Source organism: Musa acuminata, chromosome BXJ2-5 (genome assembly GCF_036884655.1).
Source record: "Musa acuminata AAA Group cultivar baxijiao chromosome BXJ2-5, Cavendish_Baxijiao_AAA, whole genome shotgun sequence".
NCBI lineage: Eukaryota > Viridiplantae > Streptophyta > Magnoliopsida > Zingiberales > Musaceae > Musa > Musa acuminata.
In genome coordinates, this window is record NC_088342.1 from 41,672,500 (window position 1) to 41,693,920 (window position 21,421).

The 21,421-nt window shown below is 38.7% G+C and overlaps 2 protein-coding genes across 6 annotated transcripts; one reads left to right on the forward strand and one right to left on the reverse strand.

Moving 5' to 3' along the window:
* Positions 1 to 39: 39 nt before the first annotated feature.
* On the forward strand, positions 40 to 14,520 carry LOC135584562 (methyl-CpG-binding domain-containing protein 13-like). Of its 5 annotated transcripts, none has more exons than XM_065109541.1 (7): positions 107 to 250; positions 1,991 to 2,056; positions 3,589 to 3,774; positions 3,904 to 3,996; positions 7,688 to 7,840; positions 12,836 to 12,989; positions 13,167 to 14,520. In XM_065109541.1, exons 3-7 carry the CDS (start codon positions 3,712 to 3,714, stop codon positions 14,222 to 14,224), a joined length of 1,521 nt encoding a protein of 506 aa, XP_064965613.1. In that variant the 5' UTR covers positions 107 to 250; positions 1,991 to 2,056; positions 3,589 to 3,711; the 3' UTR covers positions 14,225 to 14,520. The 5 variants fall into 5 exon arrangements, with proteins under 5 accessions (XP_064965610.1, XP_064965611.1, XP_064965613.1 ...); XM_065109542.1 differs by lacking the exon at positions 107 to 250 and adding an exon at positions 1,876 to 1,892; XM_065109538.1 differs by lacking the exon at positions 1,991 to 2,056 and having other exon boundaries at positions 40 to 250.
* Positions 14,521 to 15,361: 841 nt separating this feature from the next.
* On the reverse strand, positions 15,362 to 17,321 carry LOC135612823 (calcium uniporter protein 3, mitochondrial-like). Its single transcript, XM_065109543.1, has 2 exons — positions 16,684 to 17,321; positions 15,362 to 16,044 (listed from the first exon to the last, which is right to left on the reverse strand). Exons 1-2 carry the CDS (start codon positions 17,224 to 17,226, stop codon positions 15,580 to 15,582), a joined length of 1,008 nt encoding a protein of 335 aa, XP_064965615.1. The 5' UTR covers positions 17,227 to 17,321; the 3' UTR covers positions 15,362 to 15,579.
* Positions 17,322 to 21,421: the final 4,100 nt, after the last annotated feature.

Genomic DNA, 21,421 nt, shown 5'->3' on the forward strand with positions numbered 1-21,421 from the left:
CGTGAGACTTGAGCCCGTATCTCGGAGGCTCCCTATCAACTCGAGCGTCCTTGGCCGGGGGGCAAACCACACGGGAGGTCAAAGAGAAGAGGTAAGCTCAAGAAGGAGTGCACAAGACGATCCCGGCGATTTCAGATCGGAGCAACCGTGGTGGTGGATTTTCGAGATGGCGGCGGAGAGTCGCCCCGACTGGCTGCCGGAGGGGTGGACGGCGGTGGCGAAGACCACCAGGAGCGGAGCGGTGCTTTGGGTAAATCCAAACGATCCTTTTAGTCTCTGCTCCATTTCTTTTCCTGTTTAATGTTCGCTTTTTTCTTTGTGTAGAATTTGTTTCTTGCTTTGGATTCCGGGTTCTGATGTAGATCAAAACGCGGTAGACTTGATTGGTTCTATCTTCTTTATGCATGACCGTCAGCATTTTTATTTATCTTGGTTGATAGCTGCTTTGTGGATTTGGAGTGTGCATGAAAGAAGAGCAGGAAGCAGAGAAAAAGGAAAATTTTGGTAACTGGTGATTTTAAATGTATCTTGATCAGTTAGGGCAAAGGAGATGGGAGTTTGAAAGAGGTGCAGATGCTTTGGCCTAACTTTAAATGACTCGCTTTTGTTGCGTAGTCCTACGAGATAACCAAGTTGTTCTATGAATTCTTTTGGTTGAGGAAAAGATCAACGACAAAAAAACAATTTGAACTAGGAATTTGTGTTTATTTCTATACAAGTCATAATTCAATAGGGCCAAAATGATTGAAACTTATATTAATACTATTTAGTGATAGAAGGGTCGTTTCTTGTGGTTATGAAAAGAACAATAGTGTCCCTGAAGTAGAAATAAGTGAGCCCTCAGATTTTCTTGAAGTGCAACAGAAATTTCTGTTCTGTTATAAAATTCAATTTTTGTATCCATATGCATGATCAAGAAGCAAATGACCCATGATTAATTCTTTATACCTAATTTCTGTATGTTTCATATTTGTAAATGAGCTAAACTTAAGTAGGTAAAACCATAAAAAAATTGAAGAAAAAACTAAAATAGTTTCTTCCTTTTAATTTGATGAGGTGTAGCTTAATCATAGATATTGCAACTTTGTCGGCTTGTTTATTTTCATTTCCGGTGAATTCCATGATTTGTTCACTTGGAAAGTTTAGATGACGAATTTATAAGGGAACTTTCTGAGCATTTTTGGATACTGAAGTATGCTATGTATTATGTATTGCCATTCTACTGAGAGTGATAATGCAAGTTGGAGGGAGCTTGAAACAGATTATAGTTGAATTTTCTTTTCTTTGTTTTTTTTTGGGTAAGCAAGACATGCAAGTTGAAGGAAACTTGGAGTAGATGATAAGTTGTTTTCTTCTGGTAAGCAACAAATGCATTTTATTCAACATCAAAAGAATCTACCATCATAATCTCAAGTCAGTTTCCATCTACCTAAGAAGATTGTGAAAGAGGTGGAATGCTATGCAGGAAATACTTATGGGGAAGCCCTGACTGCAGATAATGCATGTCTAACTGAGTAGAAACAAGCACACAAGCCTTATGGTGACACGGATTTGGCATAAAATTTATCCTGGAATTGAAAATGAATCAGCAATGAAAAGTATATGAAACCTTTTTTCAGATTTGCGTATCCATAATATGAAATTGATATATGCAAACAATTGGAATCACAACCAACAGAGCATTCAAGTTGTGTTTGGAAGAAAATTGTAGAAGTCAGGGAAGCATCAAGGGAGCTCAGGATTTATAAAATGGGAAATGGCAAATTTATTTTTCCTATTTTTGGGATGGTACATGTTACCTGACGGAACTCTGGCAAGTACGTGTTTCCTTTTTAGATGTGGTGAATTTTGATGTTGCAGAAAATGTCAAGTATCAGCTGTTATTATCAATGGTAAATGGCAACCCCCTTTAGTTATCGATCAATCTTTTTATAATTTATAGGAGGAAATCAGAAAGCTAAAGCTTTCCAAATAAACTGAAAACTTGCAGCAGAAGCAATGATGATACCACCCGGTGGCGGGCGGTGATGATCGAAGAAATGCTTGTAACAGTACGGTACGAAACTCGGATCTCTAGATTCTCCTCTTCTTCTCCGTCTTCTTTCTTCTCCCTCCGCTAATACCATCCGGTAGCAGGCAGTGACGACCGATTTAGGATGGTAACAGGACGGAAACAATCCCAGTCGACGGTACTGCCCGGTAGCGGGCGGTCCGCATACTGGTCTGCTGGCGGACCGGTACATACCGCCCGATATGGGTGGTATTATTCAAAATTAAAATCCTTAATTAAAATGATGAGAGATTGTCGCTTTATGTTAAATTACTTAAGAAGAGGTATTTAGTTCTCGATGTACATTTTCTGAGAGCAATTTAAAACCATTCAGCATGTTTTTGACTGTCTCATTACTGCTAGTATATAGGGTAAGTCACTGATTTACAAAAGTCAATAGGTGGTCTACGGCTCCAGAGCAGGATATTATATGGATCTATGAGCAACACAGAGGTAAATATTTGATATTTTGTTCAAGGAAAAGTTTATATCCAGCTGTAGTCTGTCAAATTTGGACCAAGAAATAGTAGGATCTTCAAGCAGCAGTTACTGACAAGAAAATTCTAACAAAGGTGAATATGGAAGTGGTCAAGTTCTCTGTTGATTCTTCTGTTCAAGATAATTTTTTGGGACTGAGAATATTTGGAATGTTTGACCTTGCCTAATCAGGGTTATTGTATCCGAAAAAAATAGATAGGTAGCTGAGGATTGAGTTAGTTCAACTTTTAACTATCTAATACTATGAACTGTGTATCATTTGCATTTGGAAAGCTGGATAGATAACTAAGCTGTAGTTGAATGAGGGGTGTATGGTTGATCTTAAAACATTATCAGGATGTATTTTTCATATGTTTCTAGAATAAAATGTTTTAATTGATCGCCACTTGCTTATGTCCAAAGAAACCAGGTCTCCTCACTTAAACTTTGTCATATATGGCAAAATATTAGTTTATAGCCATTTACTTATACAAGTAAAAATAGTCCTTTTATTTAATTCAAACTAGAAATTCTGACTTTTAACTCGCATTCAAGCACCACACAGATGATATTTTCTTGCAGCCCAAATCTTTCCTAAAATATACCAGATACCACTGTTATTCACATTAATGAATGGTCAGCAAAACAATGTACTCTAGGTCTCTGAATTTTTTAACTAAGGGGCCTATTGGCTAATACTTCCTTCCCAAACAATATTACATCTCAGTATTATAAACAAACATAGACATCCCTCATATCAGAGTTGAGTGCCTATGGAAGAATCAGAAACTATCTCACGGACTCAAAACTTAGAATTATCTGGATTAAATACAATCAAGTAAGTTTGTTTTAATTACTAGGACTCAGATTAAACTAACTTGACTTGAACCTAGATCTGACTAACTTTGTTCTATAACACCAATTCATTTCAGAAATATATCAGAATCGATTTTTCTGTAGATAATGTTGATAAATTATTGTTTCTATTTTTCATGGTGCTTGATGGAGGCTTTCTTTTCTCGAGTTGTATAGCTGACCAATTCATCTCTGTTTTCCTGCAGTGCTTCCATGATCCATATACTGGATCCAGATTTTGTTCAAAGAAAGAGGTACTTCAGCATCTAAAGTCTGGAAAATTTCGTGGTTCCCCAACCAAACAGACAAGGAGCATCACCACAAGATCTATGGAAAAACTTTGTGCATCAACCAATTTGGAAGAAGAAAACAAGACAAACTCTGCCAAAAATGTTTGCTCTCAGCAAACTCTCCTAAATTAACTGTGTTTCTTGTTCTGGCTACATCTTGTGCATTCAGTTAATAACTAATCAATGCCCATGAGATGAAAAATGCTGACTTTAGCTTGTGAATAAGTGCAGGATCAAATTGAGAATACTCCATATGAGTTGCCTCATGGCTGGATCAAAGAGATCAGATTAAGAAACTCTGGAACAAAAATAAAAAAGGATCCGGTACTCCACCATACAACATTGGCTTTTACTTCTATATTGTGATAACCTGTCATTTTATGAGAAGATGAAAATAATCTAATGTCTTTATTTTGAGGTAGACAGTAGATTCTTGGCATTGCACAATTTTGCACCTATGTTTCTACTTACAGCTACCTATAATATTACGCTTTTTTTATTGAGAACACTTCCTACGCAACTTGGAGTCAACTTCATCACATCTTCTTCAGAATTCAAAAAGTTTTCCTATTTCGTTGCCTGAGCATAATATTTATACAATTGAGGAAAGTGTTGCAGTTCCTTCAGTTGTTAATCGTTTCTCCAAAATGAGTCTGCTCCATGTTACCAAGTCTTCCTCTTTTAAGCTACATTCTTAACAAATAATCGGTGACCTTACATGGCTTCTGGCCAAATGTTTACTGACCAAATTGGGATAAACTCTATACTAAGTAATAGGGGCAAATATCAACTACCAAACATCTTAGACTAAGTATTTGAGACTGAATATATTTAGTGCAACTTTAGTGAATCCAAGAGTTGAAGGTATAGTTGAAGTAGATGGTAAAGAAATTTCAAGGTAAGTTTTTGATATCTTGGACTTAGATTCATGTTTCACTACCACATCCAATTTCTCCGGTGGTTGGCATGGCACATGCTACCAACCTCGCATGGAAAATGTCGTGTCACTATGAGGTGTGAACAGCTAGAAAAGAAAACCAAGGAAGCCCACAATTTCCTGAAAGATACCCATGCATTGCTGGTTTTCCTTCCTTCCCAACTTTTCTTCAGCATCTCCTTTCCAGAGCTGGCGGCATTGCATAGTGAGGCGTAGTCAGGCAAGAAGCGGTAAATGTGATTCAATGATGTCAAGCTTTTGAAGCCCTATGCAAACCAGTTCAAGCTTCCCTTAATCAGGTCGCAGAATCTCATCAGCTCAGTTATTGAAACTTAGGTCATTAATCTTGGACCTATATTTTAGTAGAAAGGTGAGATCTAAGGTTGAAATTCCTTTATTAATGCTAAAACAATAGTTGCAAGCCATAACCTAGAGGGTTATGGTCCTTGGTAGGACTAAAATACTTTTTGATGCTATTAATTGCAATACTGGATATTAGACTCTATTTCAAACCCTTTTCCTTATTTACTAGTTGTGCGGATTTCTGTTAATTGTAATAATCCTAGCCTGTGAAAAATTGACATGACCAAGCCATCTTTTTTCTTCAATATAATTTGTTGTAACCTTAGACTTTCTAATTTGGTATAGTTTCATATTATCCAACTGTTATCAGCCATCTGAACATGTTGATTAGTCAGTTCGGCTCCATGTTTATATTAGCAAGCCTATGTTGCTAGTGCATGCAAAATACCATTATGAATGTATGCACTTTAGAGAAAAGTTTTGAATATCATACCGTACTAGTGTACCGAGCCATGCTTGGTATTGTACAATATGGCATATCGAGCGGTATGCCTAAACATAGCGAAACCAAAGTATAAAATCTCTCGATAAATTATACAACACATAAACATATTAAAGGCAGGAAAACATTACCGAATAGTACTGGTGCCATAGTTTAAAATCTCATTTTGACGACCCTAAACACACTAATAGAAGCAAAAGCCCATAGAAGCAGCGTTCATCAAGCTTTAGCCATCCGATCCGAGCATAAACCCTAATGAAAACCCTAAAAAATCTAAAATAGCAAATCAAAATCAGTCTTTATGCAAATAAACGAATCAAAGAACAACCGAACAAGCAGATCAGGTTAGAGAAGGCTGAAATCAACGCGAAAACCGATCGAGAAACAATGAATGAACTCCCTAAGCGGTGGAAGGATATAGTCAGCAGAAGGAGCGGGGGCCATGACCGCCATGGTCGAATATGGAGGTGGTGGAGCTGAAGTAGTGGGCGATTCCGGAAACGATCGGATGGCCCAAACCCCAGAGAGGATGGCTGGGGGGAGGAGAACCCTAGAAGAGAGAGGAGGAAGAGGGCACGCCATGGGAGCAAGGGAGAGAGGGTTTTGGTCTTAATGAGAAGTCAATAAAATAGCACCCCTGCTCTGCCTTCGCCACGAGAGCCTAATTCTAACACTATATGAGGCCAAATGGTTGATATCGCCTGATAGCGTGCGGTCCGCGTACCGATCTACTAGCGAACCAGTACATACTGTCGGCACCGGGCGATATGGTATTGCAAACGTTGCCCTAGAGAATAACAACTTTCATATTGTTACTGCATTTTCTGAGTTCAAACTAACTAGATTTATGGTTAATGGCGATATTAATTAGGGTTTTTAATTTTGAATAATACCACCCGGTACGGGCGTTACGTACTGGTCTGACAGCATACCGATACGCAGACCACCCACTATCGGGCGGAATGCTCAATATCGCCCTGTATCAGATGATACCAGGGTATATCGGACGGATGGTAACGATTGAAATTTCGATCGTTATCGCTCGACATAGCTCGGTAACAGTCGATTTCGATCGTTACCGCTTGGCACAACTCAGTAATGGTCGATTTCAATCGTTACCGATCTGTAACAGTGCTCCAACAGTCAAAATGATCATTGGAGCCCTTTCTCATGGGTTTTTAAACTCATCTTCTCCCCGATTTTACTTTATTTTATTCTTATACTCTTTTAAACTACCTCAAACTCATTTTTTCTCTTATTTACACTCTCCTAAACTCTACAAAGTAATGATTTGTGAATTGATAATTAAAATAATTTTTCTGTAGATATTTCAATATTTGCAAAAGAGCAATCCGTAACGAACCGAAATACAAACCTTGCATAAGGCTATTCCTCAAAGTCTAAAAAAGATATGTGATACTATTCTTACCTAATTTACATTGGTTTTGCTAAACTTATGCTATTACTATATTTATTTATAACTTAAAAACTCTATCCTAACTTATACTATTACCTAATTTATTTTCAGGTATTTTCGGAGGATATTACGCCTAAATTAGGTGTACCGCTCAATACGCCCTAGCGTACCGCTCGGTACACAGTACCATACTGTACCGAGCAAAGCTCGAAACTTCGGTACGGTATGAAATTTCTATCTTTAATACTGATAATTGACTTTTCTCCGAGATCATAAAACTACTTTTCAAGCAAATCTATCAATTTGGGTAAGATTTGATCTATCTTTTCCTACCTTATAGATGTGATGAACAGAATCTCTAATATGCATCACCAGATTATGGGAGTTTATTTGTGATGAACACCTAGAAGCAACATTTTGTTGTTAATGACTTCTTGTGGTAGCATCCTCTTATATTTGCTTCTACCGTTAAAGTGCTTCATGAGTAGTGCATGTAAATTAAGCTGTTTTCCAAATCCTTCTGGGTTCCGGCTGTCTTTGCTATTACTTACTCTTGTCATGCCTTTTGTCTCATTCACATGTAGGAATTGACTCGAGTTTATGCAATAATATCACATCCTCCCTTATGCTGGCTGTCAAATTCATTGACCAGTTAATAATGGCATAAATCATGAGCCCACCTTGGTCCTTACATGAGTAGCTTGCCTACATAGCTTTGGTTTTGCCTCGATTGTTTAATTTTCCAGCTTGTTTTTCCTAAATTACTGTTGATTTTTCTGGTTTGTTTTTCATTTTTGTTATTTGTTCTCGGTGTCTCACTGTGAAGCTACTGTTGTTGGTGACTTGATTGCTACAGTTCTACTTTGACCCTGTCAGTGGTTATGAATTTCGCTCTCTAAAGGATGTTTTTCGCTATCTTGAAACTGGTGACATTCATAGCTGTGTAAACAAACCAAAGAAAAGAAGTATTGATGACATCCATTCCTTAGAAAAGGAATCACATGTAAGTGTATGTCTGGTCCATCTTTAGCAAAGTGCAACCTTATCTATGCCAACTTGTTCTAGCTTTCTTGATTTATTCTTTTCTGTCTTCCTATCTGTATGGTGTGTTTGTATTATGTATACTTGAATTTTTATCCTTTTGCACTTATTTTTTGTGACAATGAAGTTAATGTTTATAACTGATAAAATTAGAAACTTTCTATATATGTCTGAACCTGGACATATTTAGTCAATTGTATGAGGATTCTTCATAGCAAGTGATTTAGCAGAGGAAGATAACAATATAACAATAATTTCAAATCAGTTAATGATTGAGACAGATTCTAGAACATGAATTCCCAATTCAGTATATTTGGCAAGTAGAAGAAATGAGGTCCTTATATAAGGTTACAAGTGTAGGTAGCTACCTGGTCCTCACATCAGAGATATAAGATTCATGATAGAAGTATTACTAGCTAACTGGTCCTAATATCTTTTGGGAACAGAAAGCTGACCAGCAAGGTGAACATTACCAGACTTAATAAGTGATTGGAGGAGGTTAATATTCATTTAGAATTGCTCAATGAGCTGGGAGTAGTGGTGTTCTATATAGATGTACAGTTTTAGAATGTTCTCTAAAATGGTAGCGCAAAGGAGGTGTTCAGGCTGATAATTCATTGCCAAACCACACAGGACCACAGGGGACCCATTTGAGATTTATGTAGGCAGCTGGAGGGCCCATGGAGGACTATAAGCAGCGTCGATCAGAGTTGTGAATTTTCGAATGTCATACGATAACAAAATTTAGTAGTGTATCTTCAACACAATTTGAAACTAGATCTGACTTAATATAAGCGATCCTACCTTGAGAAAGATTTGTGTGATCAAGAATCAGTGATCATTTTCTGAGATCGTTGATGGTTCTGTGAACCATGCAATTCCAGTTACTGCTACGTTGTGCTAGCTGAAGTGTATAGAGCTGTTCGCTAATTGGGAATGACAATAAGACAGGAACTAACTGTTGAGATAAGAGGAAAAATGCAAATATATTGAAATAAACTGCTAATCGATTTCATGAAATGGCATGATGTTTCATCAAACTTGATGGACAAGCACAACTCTATTTAGGATAGTTTCTTGCTCTTTTTTAAAAAAGATGGCCAAATACTTAGGACCTGATAAGATGTTCAGAAATTGCTTTTTGTGATTATAACGTTAGATTGAAATAAAATAAAATACATTTTAGTTCAAAGTTCTATAAGGATACAGATCTGTTCATTAAATCCGCAGACTGTTCTCTGCTATTGGTGACAAAAAGTTACATAAGGTACTTGTGGAGGAATTAGCTTAAGAAGACCTGAGAATAAAGGAATAAAGATTAGTGATAAAAATTGTAGATGAATTAAATTCATGAGTCAAGAAAGAGGGGCAGTAGGGCAAGACTTGAAATAAATATATCTGAAAATTAATTTAGTTTTATGTTTGAAAGATCAACAATAGGAACTAATTATTTATTAAGATAATTAATGAAAAATTATAGAGAAAAAAAATATTTGCATATGATTTTTATTGATTTAGAGAAAACCTAATAGAGTTCATAGAGATTTATTATGGTGGGTCTTACATAAGAAATGTGTGTTCATTATAGAGGATATCTATGATAGTGTAGCTATTGGTGTTAGAACTAGTAGCTATATCATGGATTTGAGTGTTGTTGGACAAACAAATGCTTTATGGATTTGAATATTGAGCATTTAAGAAACAATATATACAAAAAAATAAGTCTGTGTTGTTGTCTTGTTGAAATGTGAATATTGAAGCGGATGTGTAGAGCTACTAGGAAAGATAAGAAAAAATATATTTTTATTCGTGAACGATTAGGTATTGCTTCGATAGAGGATAAAATGAGATAAAATCATTTAAGATAATATGGATGTGAGTTCGGGAGACCTACAAAATACAGTAGTTAGAAGAGCTAAAATGATTGCTATTAATGGTATGTTAGAGTAGAGGTAGAAGAAGAAGATTAAAAAGACTTTAATAGAAACTATAAATAAAGATATAAATACTCTTAACAGAACATATGACTTTTTATCTCAATGGTGGTAAAAGAGTCATGTTGTCGATCCTAAATTGTTGGGATTTATGGCTTTGTTGTTGTTGTGACAAAAATCGGAAAGACAAAAGCAAAAACTTAGATAAGAGAGAAGGGATAGGAAGAAAAGAGTTATATAGCATAGTTACTAAACATTGAACTAGTAGTAGCATATTAGAACAGCAACTTTATGATGTTTGAGTTTACTTGACGGAAGTATCCTAGTATCACAAAGATCAGCATTGCCCTCAAATAGTTTCGAATGGAAGTGAGTGATAGATACTTGTTTTCTGGTGAGATATATCTCTTACACAAAAGTGGGGCACCAGACTTAGGAAAAGTTCCCAAGGAATCTTATGTGGTCTTACAAGGGATGATATCAATTCCAAAGCACCTATTTCTAGTAGGCCAACTGCCTGCTTTTGTGCTTTTTTATCAGTCATTTTCCTCTTCCAGTAGGAGCTTCCATCCTGTGACTCTTACAGGCTATAGCTCATATCCTCCTTGTCTGAAAACACCAACTGACATAAAAGAAGTTGTAGCTAATGACAAAATATTTGAGAACGAAAACTAGAAGGTTTGTCACTTAGGTGACTGGATATGGGTTTGAAGGCATATATGGATATTAGGGTTCTGGTACAAGGAGAGAGTATGATGATTTGGTGTGGCTTGGTTCATTTGGTAAATGTGGCTGATTTTTATCTTTGTAATGAAGTTTACTACAAATTAAGCAAGGTGATATGGATGGTCAAATTTGGTTTACTTTTTGGTTGAGATAGAGGTGGACTTGGGATTTATTATTATTTTTTCTCCGTCTGTTCAAGTGAGCATGATTTGCATAGAAGCAGAGCTGTTTTTTGTCTAGGTGCTGACAATTCTTATCAATAATTGAGGAAAATAGGTGAGAATGTGACCTATGGTTGGAGATTATCTGAAAGATTTTGCAGATGCCAACAAATACAGTGAAAGAGGATCATCGTGTGAAGAATATAAATGATCCCTTAATTGTATTGTTGGAAGTGTATTCCATTACTTGCATTTAAGTATAATTTTTTTTAGATTTGACATTGTCATGCATCTTGAACCAAGGATTGACATCTTGTGCCGATCGGCAGTGCTGGTCTTTGGCCAGACTAGTACATATTGGTCTATACTGACATATCATGTGTTGGTATGTTGGAACATGCCGAAAGATCAAAAAATGCCCTAGAAATTCCCTGAAAATACCTAAAAATTAGGAAAAAATATCTAAATTTGGGTATTTTAATTAGAACCAAATGCAGTATTAGTTTAATTTCAATGAAAACATATCCAAATAAGAAAGGGATAGCAGATATATCTTTTTCGAACGTTGAGGAGCATCTTTGCGGCATGTTCCACATAATTAAAAAGCTGTGATTATGCCTAATTAGCCCTAATTTGGCACTATAAACATGTGATTCATCCTAATCATCATTAACTAGAAAGAAAGGTGCTAATCATGTCATAAATTACCAAGTAGTAAGGGAATATGTACCTTTTAGTTAGAGTAATCATCCTCCAAATGAATTGTTAGAATGCCTTAAACCTCTCTATTGAGCCTCTAATCACCAAATATCAGCTTTAATTGAGAACAAGAGTGAGGATTTATGAGAAAGAGAGAGTGATTGAGTGAGAAAGACTGTTAGAAGAGGGGAGGGAATGGGGTTAAATAGCCATTCAAATGGGTCCAATGTTCAAATTGACTGTTGGAACCAAATCACTCTGTGCCGTTGGTTGACTTTGGTCGAAATCAGACCATTACAGGTTGGTAACGATTAAATATCAACCATTTGTCCAGTACAGGGTGGTCTGTATTCCAATCAGCTGACAGATTGGTACGTAGCGCCTGTACCATACCATTTTGGGCGGTACATCAAACCATGTCTTGAACTACTGTCATAGTTTGCATGTTGTATCTATTGGCAAAAGGAAAAGAATATTGTATTCAAAATATAATCGAGTGCTGTTGTAGTAATTGTTTAGATTCATTGGATTTCGTAGGAGTCATTGTTATCTTATTTTTTTCCATCAACAAGATGGCAACCTCTAGTACAACTATCCGATAAATATTATTGACATCATACAAGTATCTACATGTTTTAGGAGCATGGATGAAAAGCTAGTCCAGTTGAAATATCCAAGAACCAGGGTGTAAAATAAGTAGCCAAATAGGAAGAACACAAATAACAATGTTCTCGTGCTCAAGGCAGAATGCATCAATCTGAGCACAAAATACTGCAGCACATATTTGAGGTACAAATACTAGGCACCCAACACCAAACAAGTCCATCACCATGCACCACAAGTTAAATGGATCAATGAATGGAACTGGAAGCAAAACCATTTGAAATAACTAGACAAATATTTGGAGCAGAAGATGAGCTTGTATCAAATAAAAAGTAAGAATGATGAGTGCGAACACGATATAACATTTTAAGTTATGAACTGTATATTATTTTCAAAGTCAGGTTTTGAATTCCTTGGATGTTGAAATGGACAAAATACTTTAGTTGTCTTTAAACATCTGTGCTAGGTTTGTCAAATGCTCCAGTGGGGCAATCGAGGGCTTCAAGTGTATTTCTTTCAGCCATAGTTCCTATAATAATATATAGCTAAATTGAATAAAATTGAACAAGGATATCAAAGAAGTCACTGACCACTTGATATTGCCCTACTTTCCTCAAAATAGCTAGCGTGGTCATTATCTGCTCACTCCACCTATGTTGCCTTCATCTAGATAGAGTATGTCATTTTAAAAGGATACTCGTCTAGCGTTAACATATCTTACCAAATATTTTGTAACAATTTCTGGATGCCCAGTTGGGTTTTTATTTTGACTTATTTATTTATCTTAATCAAGTTCATCTTAGATACTAAGCAATTTTCTCCTGGAATATCCCTTTGCAGCCTCCTGCAGCCAAAAGGGTAGAACATAGAGGGACTACGGTAAAGAAATGCCTGTTTCCAGGTGTGAGAAATAACTCAGATGTGAAAATGGTGACTGAGGTCAACGGGTCTCCTGGAAAGTCACAATTCCATCCAGCTCGTGCCGTAGAAACAAGTAAATCCATTAACTTCTTAATAGCATGAAGTTGGTAATGTTGCTTTCAGTAGTGAAGAGACTTGATCCATATTTTCTTTGTGAATATACCTGATAATGCAGTCAGACTTGTGTAAAGATAGAAGCAGCAAAAGAGATTTGAAATTTGACCCTCTGATTCATGCTCTTGCAAAACAGGTGTGGGAGAAGCTGATACAGGTTCAATGACGTTAGTCAATATTAAGCACCATGATAGAGGTGATGTGGCAGAGATTAAAATAGGCCCAGAGCTCAATTCAGTGCAGCAAGAACTCAAAGTTTCAGGAGAAGTGTTGGAACCAGGTAAAGAAAGTGTCAAGCCAGCAATAGAAGATCAATCAACCATTTTTAGCTCTCATCTCTCTGGTTCACAAAATGTTACATCATATGGTCCTTCACTGGGAAAGCAGCTGAATGAATCGAACAAGTTACAACATGTGTCGGGCTTGCCAGCTTTGGAAGGCAATTTGTTGGAGGGAAAAAACTTGGTTTTAAAGGAAAAGGAGCAAATGGATTTCAAGAAGCCGAAAAGGAAAAGTGTGAATGGATCAAAAAAAAAACAGAGTATGAGAATAATCACAATGCCACACCGAGCATCTCCAAGATTGGCTGCACTTAGAGCTAATACGTTGGTGAATTCTGCACTTGTTGAAGAGTCTCATGGGACCGAGGCACACCAAGTGAATTCATCGAGTCGGGATCATGGTACAAAATACACACCCGTGGTTGACCAACAAGAAATGTTACCTGGGGTGGACTTTGAACATTCTAAGAAGCTTGAAAGCAAGGATTTTCTTGGAGAAGAAGCTACTTTGGAAAATCTCGCTGGATTAGAAGAAAAGAGCAAAGATAAAACAGTGTCACAACTCACATCACCATTTGGAGATTCGTGGCCAGACCCATGCATAGAATTTGCTTTCAGGACACTCATCGGCGATATTCCGGTCTCGGATAATACTGTAGTATTCCAAGACTATCCCCAACAGCAGCAAATGAGCTCAGCTATAAGCCAATCCCCGAGAAGCTCGGATGCATTAACTCTGGGTAGTAGTGGAACCGTCAACCAAACCATGCATCTAGGCCGGTTGGAGCCACCGAATAAGAATAATCATGTGTTATCCTTTGGAGACATCACAAGGCCTTGCTTTTTGGAAAAAAGCCTGCAGTCCACAAAGAAGCTGGAGGTAAGTCATCAGAGGTCAGAACTGAATCCATAGCTTATACAACACAAGATGGAGCTAAACCATGTGAAATAATGACATGGCGTAAATATTCGTTTGGACTTTGACCTTCTTGGTGCCTTCTGAGGCAATGGATTCCCCTCAAATACTGGTGATAAGACTCTCCCATTAAACCCTTGTGGTTTAGGTTGTGTGGTAATTGACAGAAGGGGTTCAATGTGTTTAAAACAAGATAAACCCTGTTTTGATCTGCACTCTTATCTTTTGAAAACTTGGCCTGTAAATGGTGATATCTGGTATCAAGTAATTTGGTACAGCAACCAGCTCATTCATTGTGTTGTTTTAGGTTCTCCTCAAGTAGATTCCCTAAAAATTTTGCTGCTTGTAAGGGCAATTGGACTCGCACAGCTGCTCTTTTAACTGACTCTTTAGGTTGAATTTTGTAAATCTTTAGGTCTATAGAACAATGGGAGCCTTTGTTCTGCCTGGTGAAGAACTCATAGGCTAAATTATGTCAGAACTCATGACCCATTTGACCATTTATTTGCATGTTTTTCACTCTGGCGTTTATTTTTTTTGTTAGATTTATGCTTATGAGTTGTGACCAAAAATTTTATATTGGTTGTTAATGGTCTAATGTGACCATTCACATGCATCCTATTTATTCATCATTATTAATGTCCTCTTCTATTACTTGAAATCATCACTTTTTCCTGTCATATTGATTGGTCTGATTTAGTTCTAATGACCACCGACTTAATGTTTCATCATCCACCGGACGAACAATTCAAGCAATTACATGGATCCAACTAGATTTTAGATTTAATATGACCCAAGCCGAAGAATAATTATATGGGTTCAAACCTTTTCATAAGGATACCAAAAGAAAGACTTGGAGGTGGATGGATGGTGGTGCCTAATATATATTATATAAAATTTTAGCACATATTTGATATTGGATTATTTTAGGATATAATTGATCACCTCAATTTTCATTTTTGTTTTGGTAAATTGTAAGCATATAGGTTTATAGGATAAGATTTTGAATTCTTAATTTCAGATAAATGTGTTAGGCATGCTTTGATTCATATATCGTCATTAAACTAATGTGTTGGGATTTACATACATCACTGAGATCCCAACATGGCTCATATATAATAAGCAATTTAAAAGTCATCCAGAAAACAACATTTTTCTTTCCAGAAATTAATTCTTCACTGTACTTTTTTTTTTTTTCTTGGTGTGTGGACTGCATGAGAATTATGTTTTCCTGTTCATTGTGATCATTTCCATCACTGGGCTCTCCCATAACCCGCCATCTGTATTCCTCTTCTTCGTTTCAAGGTTCTGATGAAGTCCTAAGTCTTACAAATTGGCTTCTCTCCTTCGAATTAGGACACAGTTTTTGCCCTCGCATTGTAAGAAGGGGGTGTGAGCTGTCGGTGAGGAGGTGGGGAAGCTCGCCTGAGCTCGTCGAAGCGATGGATGTCGAAGTTCCTGGCCTTCATCAGGCGTTTCTGCCGGGCGGCGAAGCGTGTGGCGAAGAAGCCCTCGAAGGAGGGCTCCCTGGAGGTCCTCAGGAAGAAGGCGTAGCCGGCCATGAAGTAGATGGAGGTGATGTAGAAGCAGATCGGCTCCATGACGTCCCAGGAGAGCTCCCAGAAGGTCAACCGCATGAACGCCGCCGTCTGCGCCGCCAACAGCCCCAGCCCGCAACAGAGCTCCCGTCTCACGTGCGCCACCGCGCTCCGATCGATCTCCGCCTTCGTCGCCTCCATCTCCCTGAGCTCTTCTCTCTCCGCGTCGCTCCAGCGGGCCAGTGATGGCGCGATGACGGTCTCGATCGCTTTGGCCACCTGCAGAAGACACGGAAGGTAGAAAAAGATGTACTCACTCTGGTGGCAGTCCATTTGTCAACGCTTTCAGATCGAACGAGAACAAAATCCTAAACCAAATTGCAGCAACAAGTTCGGAAGGAAAAAAAAGGAGCAATCTTTGATTGCCAAACCAACGAATAATTAGAGATCTATCTCGGCCTTGGACAATCAAATGGTTCAAGTTGCATCTATAAATAATGGGATACCATCACAAGACCTCTCTTTTGATCGACACCTTCCAAGAATTGAGATCTTATAGTGCAGTTTCTCAAATTCGTATTGTTTTCTTGGAAAATAAGATCAAAAGATTCCATTTTTAATGCTGTTAGTACGTAATTTCCGCAAGAGTATGGGGGGAAGCATGAATCATATTGTTAGGGTCTTCGTCTCCGGCCAAAAGTTACCATATCAAACACGGGTCGAGTCTCTTGTTATGACCTCTTCCTTCAGTTCCTGCTGAAAGAGAACATAGAAACACCCGGAGAAAAATGGAATCAGACCGCAATCCTGTCTCAATGTCACTAAACTTTGCAACCTCCGAATTGAAACTAATCCGCTTTAAATCTTCTAAGAAAGCATTGGATCAAGCAAGCAGAGAGAAGAAACTGTGAACCGTACCTCTTCCGGCCGCAGAAAGACCACATCGCCCCACACGACCACGGCTCCAGATTCATCCAGCGATCTGGCGACCTCCACGCCCCGGTCGCCGCCCGACGCCTCGCAGCAGATCCGGACGAACTCCGCGTGGGAGACGCAGCTCTTCCCCGTAGCCCTCAGCCTCGCCCTCGCAGCATCCACCCTCGCCACCGGCGGGCGCTTCTCCTCCTCTTCCTCTTCCTCCTGCTCCGCCGCCGCGGGGATCGGTGCCGACGGCGGAAGGAGCAGGTCGAGGCGGATCCGGTCCGGGCTGAGGCCGCAGATCCGCTCGAGCAGCCGGTCACCGAGGGGGAGCGCGTGGCGGTCGGGCGGCAGGGCGGGGTGGAAAATGGGCCGCTTCTGGACGAAGGAGGAGAGGAAGCGCCGGAGGAGCCCGTGCTCGTCGCGGGAGCCAGAGTAGAGGAGGTGGCTGCCGGCCCGAGAGGCGGAGGAGGAGGTGGCGGGGGAACCGACCCTGGTGATCTGCCACAATCGATGAGCTAGGGTTTTACGGAATCCCGCCATATCGAAGACAGACAAAAAGGGAGCGGGAAAAGAAGAACGATGAGTTGGGGTAAGGAGGAGGAACGGCGAAATATATAGATGGTGGGTAGCAGGGACGAACGACTCGAAAGCGCGAGCGAACGTATCGATGCGGGGTATCATATCGCGATTATTCCTCGGGAGTCAGAGCATATGCTAAGACTGGCAGTAACGGACGGAGATGTGCGCTTCGCCTTAGCTTTGAGATGCGTACCGAGTGATCCTTTCTCCACTGCCCGTGCCGCTGGCATTCGGTTTTCGACTCCTAATTTAACACTAATTTGATGCAATCGTTGTTTAGTAGCGTACAATCAAAAGAACCCGACAGGTCGGCGTATCTAATTTTTACTCCGAATCGCAAAGGATTTACCACACAACCTCTGAGCCTTCACACAATTGATGGAGGAAGCGCCACGTGGCAAACCGAGATGAGGATGGCGACGGGGCAAGAAGGTTTTTAGGAGGTGAAGTCACCTCTGTCATTTCCGGCGGAGGCTTGATGGGGAGGGGGCGGGGCGGGGACGGGGGCGGCACGTGTGCGACGTGAGAGGCGTATGGCACAGCGACCGTCCGCTGCGCGAGAGCGGCTTGTGCAGCTTCCGGTCACGCAACCACGTCCCCCGCGCCCCGCGGAGACCGTGACGGCGTTTGCGTGTCCATGATTCCGGGGGCTCGAAACATGGAGGCACGTCAGCTCGCTCATGTGATGTTCCCGGTAGTGTCGTTGTACAGCTCCTCGTTCGTCGGGCCAAACGACGGGAGATCCAACCGGAAACAATAAATAATGGTATGGTCTCGTGGTAAAAACTCGGTCAGGAACCAAACATGGATAACAAATGATGGCATGACTCGTATTAGAAATTAGACCGGGAATACAATGTGGGCGTTAAATTAAATTCAATTAAATTTTGATGATAATTATCGATCAATAAAAAAATAATTATAATGATTTTTTAAAAATATAATATTGATGGAAAAGACTTTCCTATTTACATATCGTTTTGTTATAGACTTAGTTAGTTTTATCTAAGTCATATAATATCTTTGGCTATAATCTTTTTATGATTCTTTAAAAAAATATAAAAAAAGAAGATAGGTTAGATACAGCATTTTACTCATGAGCCACAAGCAGCTATTTCAACAATAAACTTCATAAGCTATGAACGATCATGCAACAAAGAGTCCAAAGTGGTTCGTCATAATCAAAAGTCACCATAACTACCCACATAATATTACTATAGAATAAGATAGCGAACCAGCTCTAGACACTATCTCAAAGGCCGATCCAACCATGTGTACCCAAGTAACTCCAATGTGCTATGCTGGTTAACACTCCACACTATTAGAAAATCTAGAGTGACATCACATGTGTAGCAGAAGAATAAAAAATAAAAATCTTAGATTTTCACAGAAATAGTTTCTTATCGTCGTGTAAAAATTGGTGTGCAAAAATCTGTGAAATCTAAAAATCACGCGTGTTAAGGGATGTGTCCTCTTCTCTAGCAGTAATCCACATGATAGGGACTGCGAAGAAGCTCCTCAAATCGCTGTTCAAATCTTCTCATTACGCGCACCACGCAATCAAGAAAGGGTCGACCCTTCTTGTTGTCCACACGTCGCAAATGAGGGTTGTTAGCTGAGGAGGAGAGGGAGAGAGAAGAATAGGAGTTGGCAATCAAAAGAGGTTTAGCCTATGACCCTTTGGTTCCCTCCTATTTATAGATGCCCCCTATCAACTTAACCATAATAGATCATGTCATATTGGATACTAGATCTTCATCTAACCACACCCAAGCCTATTAGATTAATGGGTCTCTACCTAATAATCTCTCATTATCTTTTATTGAATCTCATCCATAGGATCCAATAATTCAAGGGCTTATTGGATGCCCAATAAGATATGAGCTCCAACGAATATCTTATATCTGAACATCAACTCGTTGCGACACCTACCATATTTGTGTGACCCTCTAGGCCTAATATTAAGATGGTCGTGAGTCATACCTGTTAGAACTTCTTCTAGCTCAATGAATTATTATCTCCATAATAATTCACTCAACTCATCGACTACAGACGTACTATGCCACTACATCGCAGTCCCCAAATGATACAGGGGAATCCAATTCATTGAACCTATTTGTCTTCAGTTACTATATATCTATAGTCTCTTATCTATCTAATATCCTAGAGATTGTATACCGGACATGGTGTTATCAGGCTCATACAGTTTCTACTCAAGTCTTGCCCTAATCAGATTCTCCTTAAGAACTCTTTTTCTCTCAATCCAAATGACACTCGCTAAGAATTTGCTTAAGCAAGAATACATGGGATATTCCTCTTATGACATCGAGAGAAGATGATTCTCTATTAATACTTAATAACCCTCATAAGATTGGCTAACACTCCCAATGATCGGTTGTGCTAGATCTGTAACTTCTAAGTATATAAGTCTGGTATCAAATAGTGGAGTACTCATATAGGATATCTTTGGTGTCACACACACTTATCATATGTGTGTGACCTTCTAGGCCTAATATTGAACTGGTAGTGAGTCATATATGTCAATACTCATTCTGACTTAGTGAAGTATTATCTCTATAATAATTCACTCGGCTCATCGACTATGGACATACTAGGTCATTACGCCATAGTCCCAAGACGATACAGAGAAATCCAATCCATTAGATATGTCTATCCTCAATGCTCTTAGCTAGATATTTGCATAAATAATAATACATCAGATATTCTTCTCATAACACTGAGAGAGGATGATCCTATATTGACACTCAATAACCCTTGTAAGGTTGATTGTCACTCCTGATGACCGATTGTGCTATATCTAAAACTTTCAGATCTATAAGTCTAGTATCAAAGAGTGGAGTACGCATACAAGACATCATTAGTGTCTCAAGTTTAAGAATTAGATACACTACTAGGATGACAGAATCATTGTCTAACAATGAGGTATTATCAACCATCCAACATTCTGTGAGCGGATCAATTAGTGATCTTATTTTCCAATGAGCACATGCACCGTATCCCTAGTGTCCTCACACAAGAAACTATGAGACCAACCACCTCTATCATATGGACGAGTATACAATACATCAGTATTTCTAGTTATCTTGATGTTCTTCTCGAGTAATATATGATAGAGATTATTTAGAGTTTATGTTTAAAGGTGAATCAACCTTATTATTATGATCTCATCATTATTCGATTCCCATTACATAGATCCATGGACATCACAATATATGTAATAGGCTATATAAAGTAAAAAAAATATTAAATAAATAATAAGCAAAAAAAGTGTGTATCATGTCATGCGTGTCATCCCTCATGCGATTGGCTTGCATAACACCTATGACTATCACACACTATTCCACGAAGCTAGAAAACTCCCAAAATGGTTGCTTGTATAATTTATTTTTAGATAGTTTTATCTTTATGTGACAACTGTACATAATTTATGTTTACAAGCCTGAAACGATCACAAAAGCTAATCAAAATAGGGCTACCAAACCCATTGTAAGCCCTCTATATGCTATGTAAAATATAAACAAAATCAAAAGATACAGACACACATGAGTATTATATCGAACACCATGGTTACAGCTTTATTCGTGACATTCTCCCTCACTTATTCATTCGATGTCCTCATTGAAGCTTTTGCTTACACTGTATCTCCTCGTCTTTGTTGAATCTTCAATTTTCTACTCTAATTGCAATATACCTCTTGACCCCTAGCTGCTCTCCGCTATTGTTGTTGAGTAATCAAACTTTGATTTACCATGCTACTTTAACTCGCTAATGACTCTGACTTTGGTGTGGTATCAATCGAGTTATGCTGATCTTTGTTGGTTCTTACGGATCCTTCAAATGAAGGAAAAAATCTTCTTTGTTATACACTAGTCTCTCAAACGTCTTATACCCCTTGAACTAGGTGGATTCATGTTGGAGATTTAATGAGCATCGCCTCACAAACTTCGAAGTTCTTGAGATCTTTCCTCCGTAAAATTTATCCTTTGATTCCTCTTATACTTAGTTGTTGCCTCCAAGTAGGTTTGCATCACTTTCACTTTCAATTAGCATTTTGTTGAAAAATGAAGTATACAGTCTACTCTTAGTAGCACAGATCAACATTAATGAGGATTTAATAACTATTATCTTACATTAA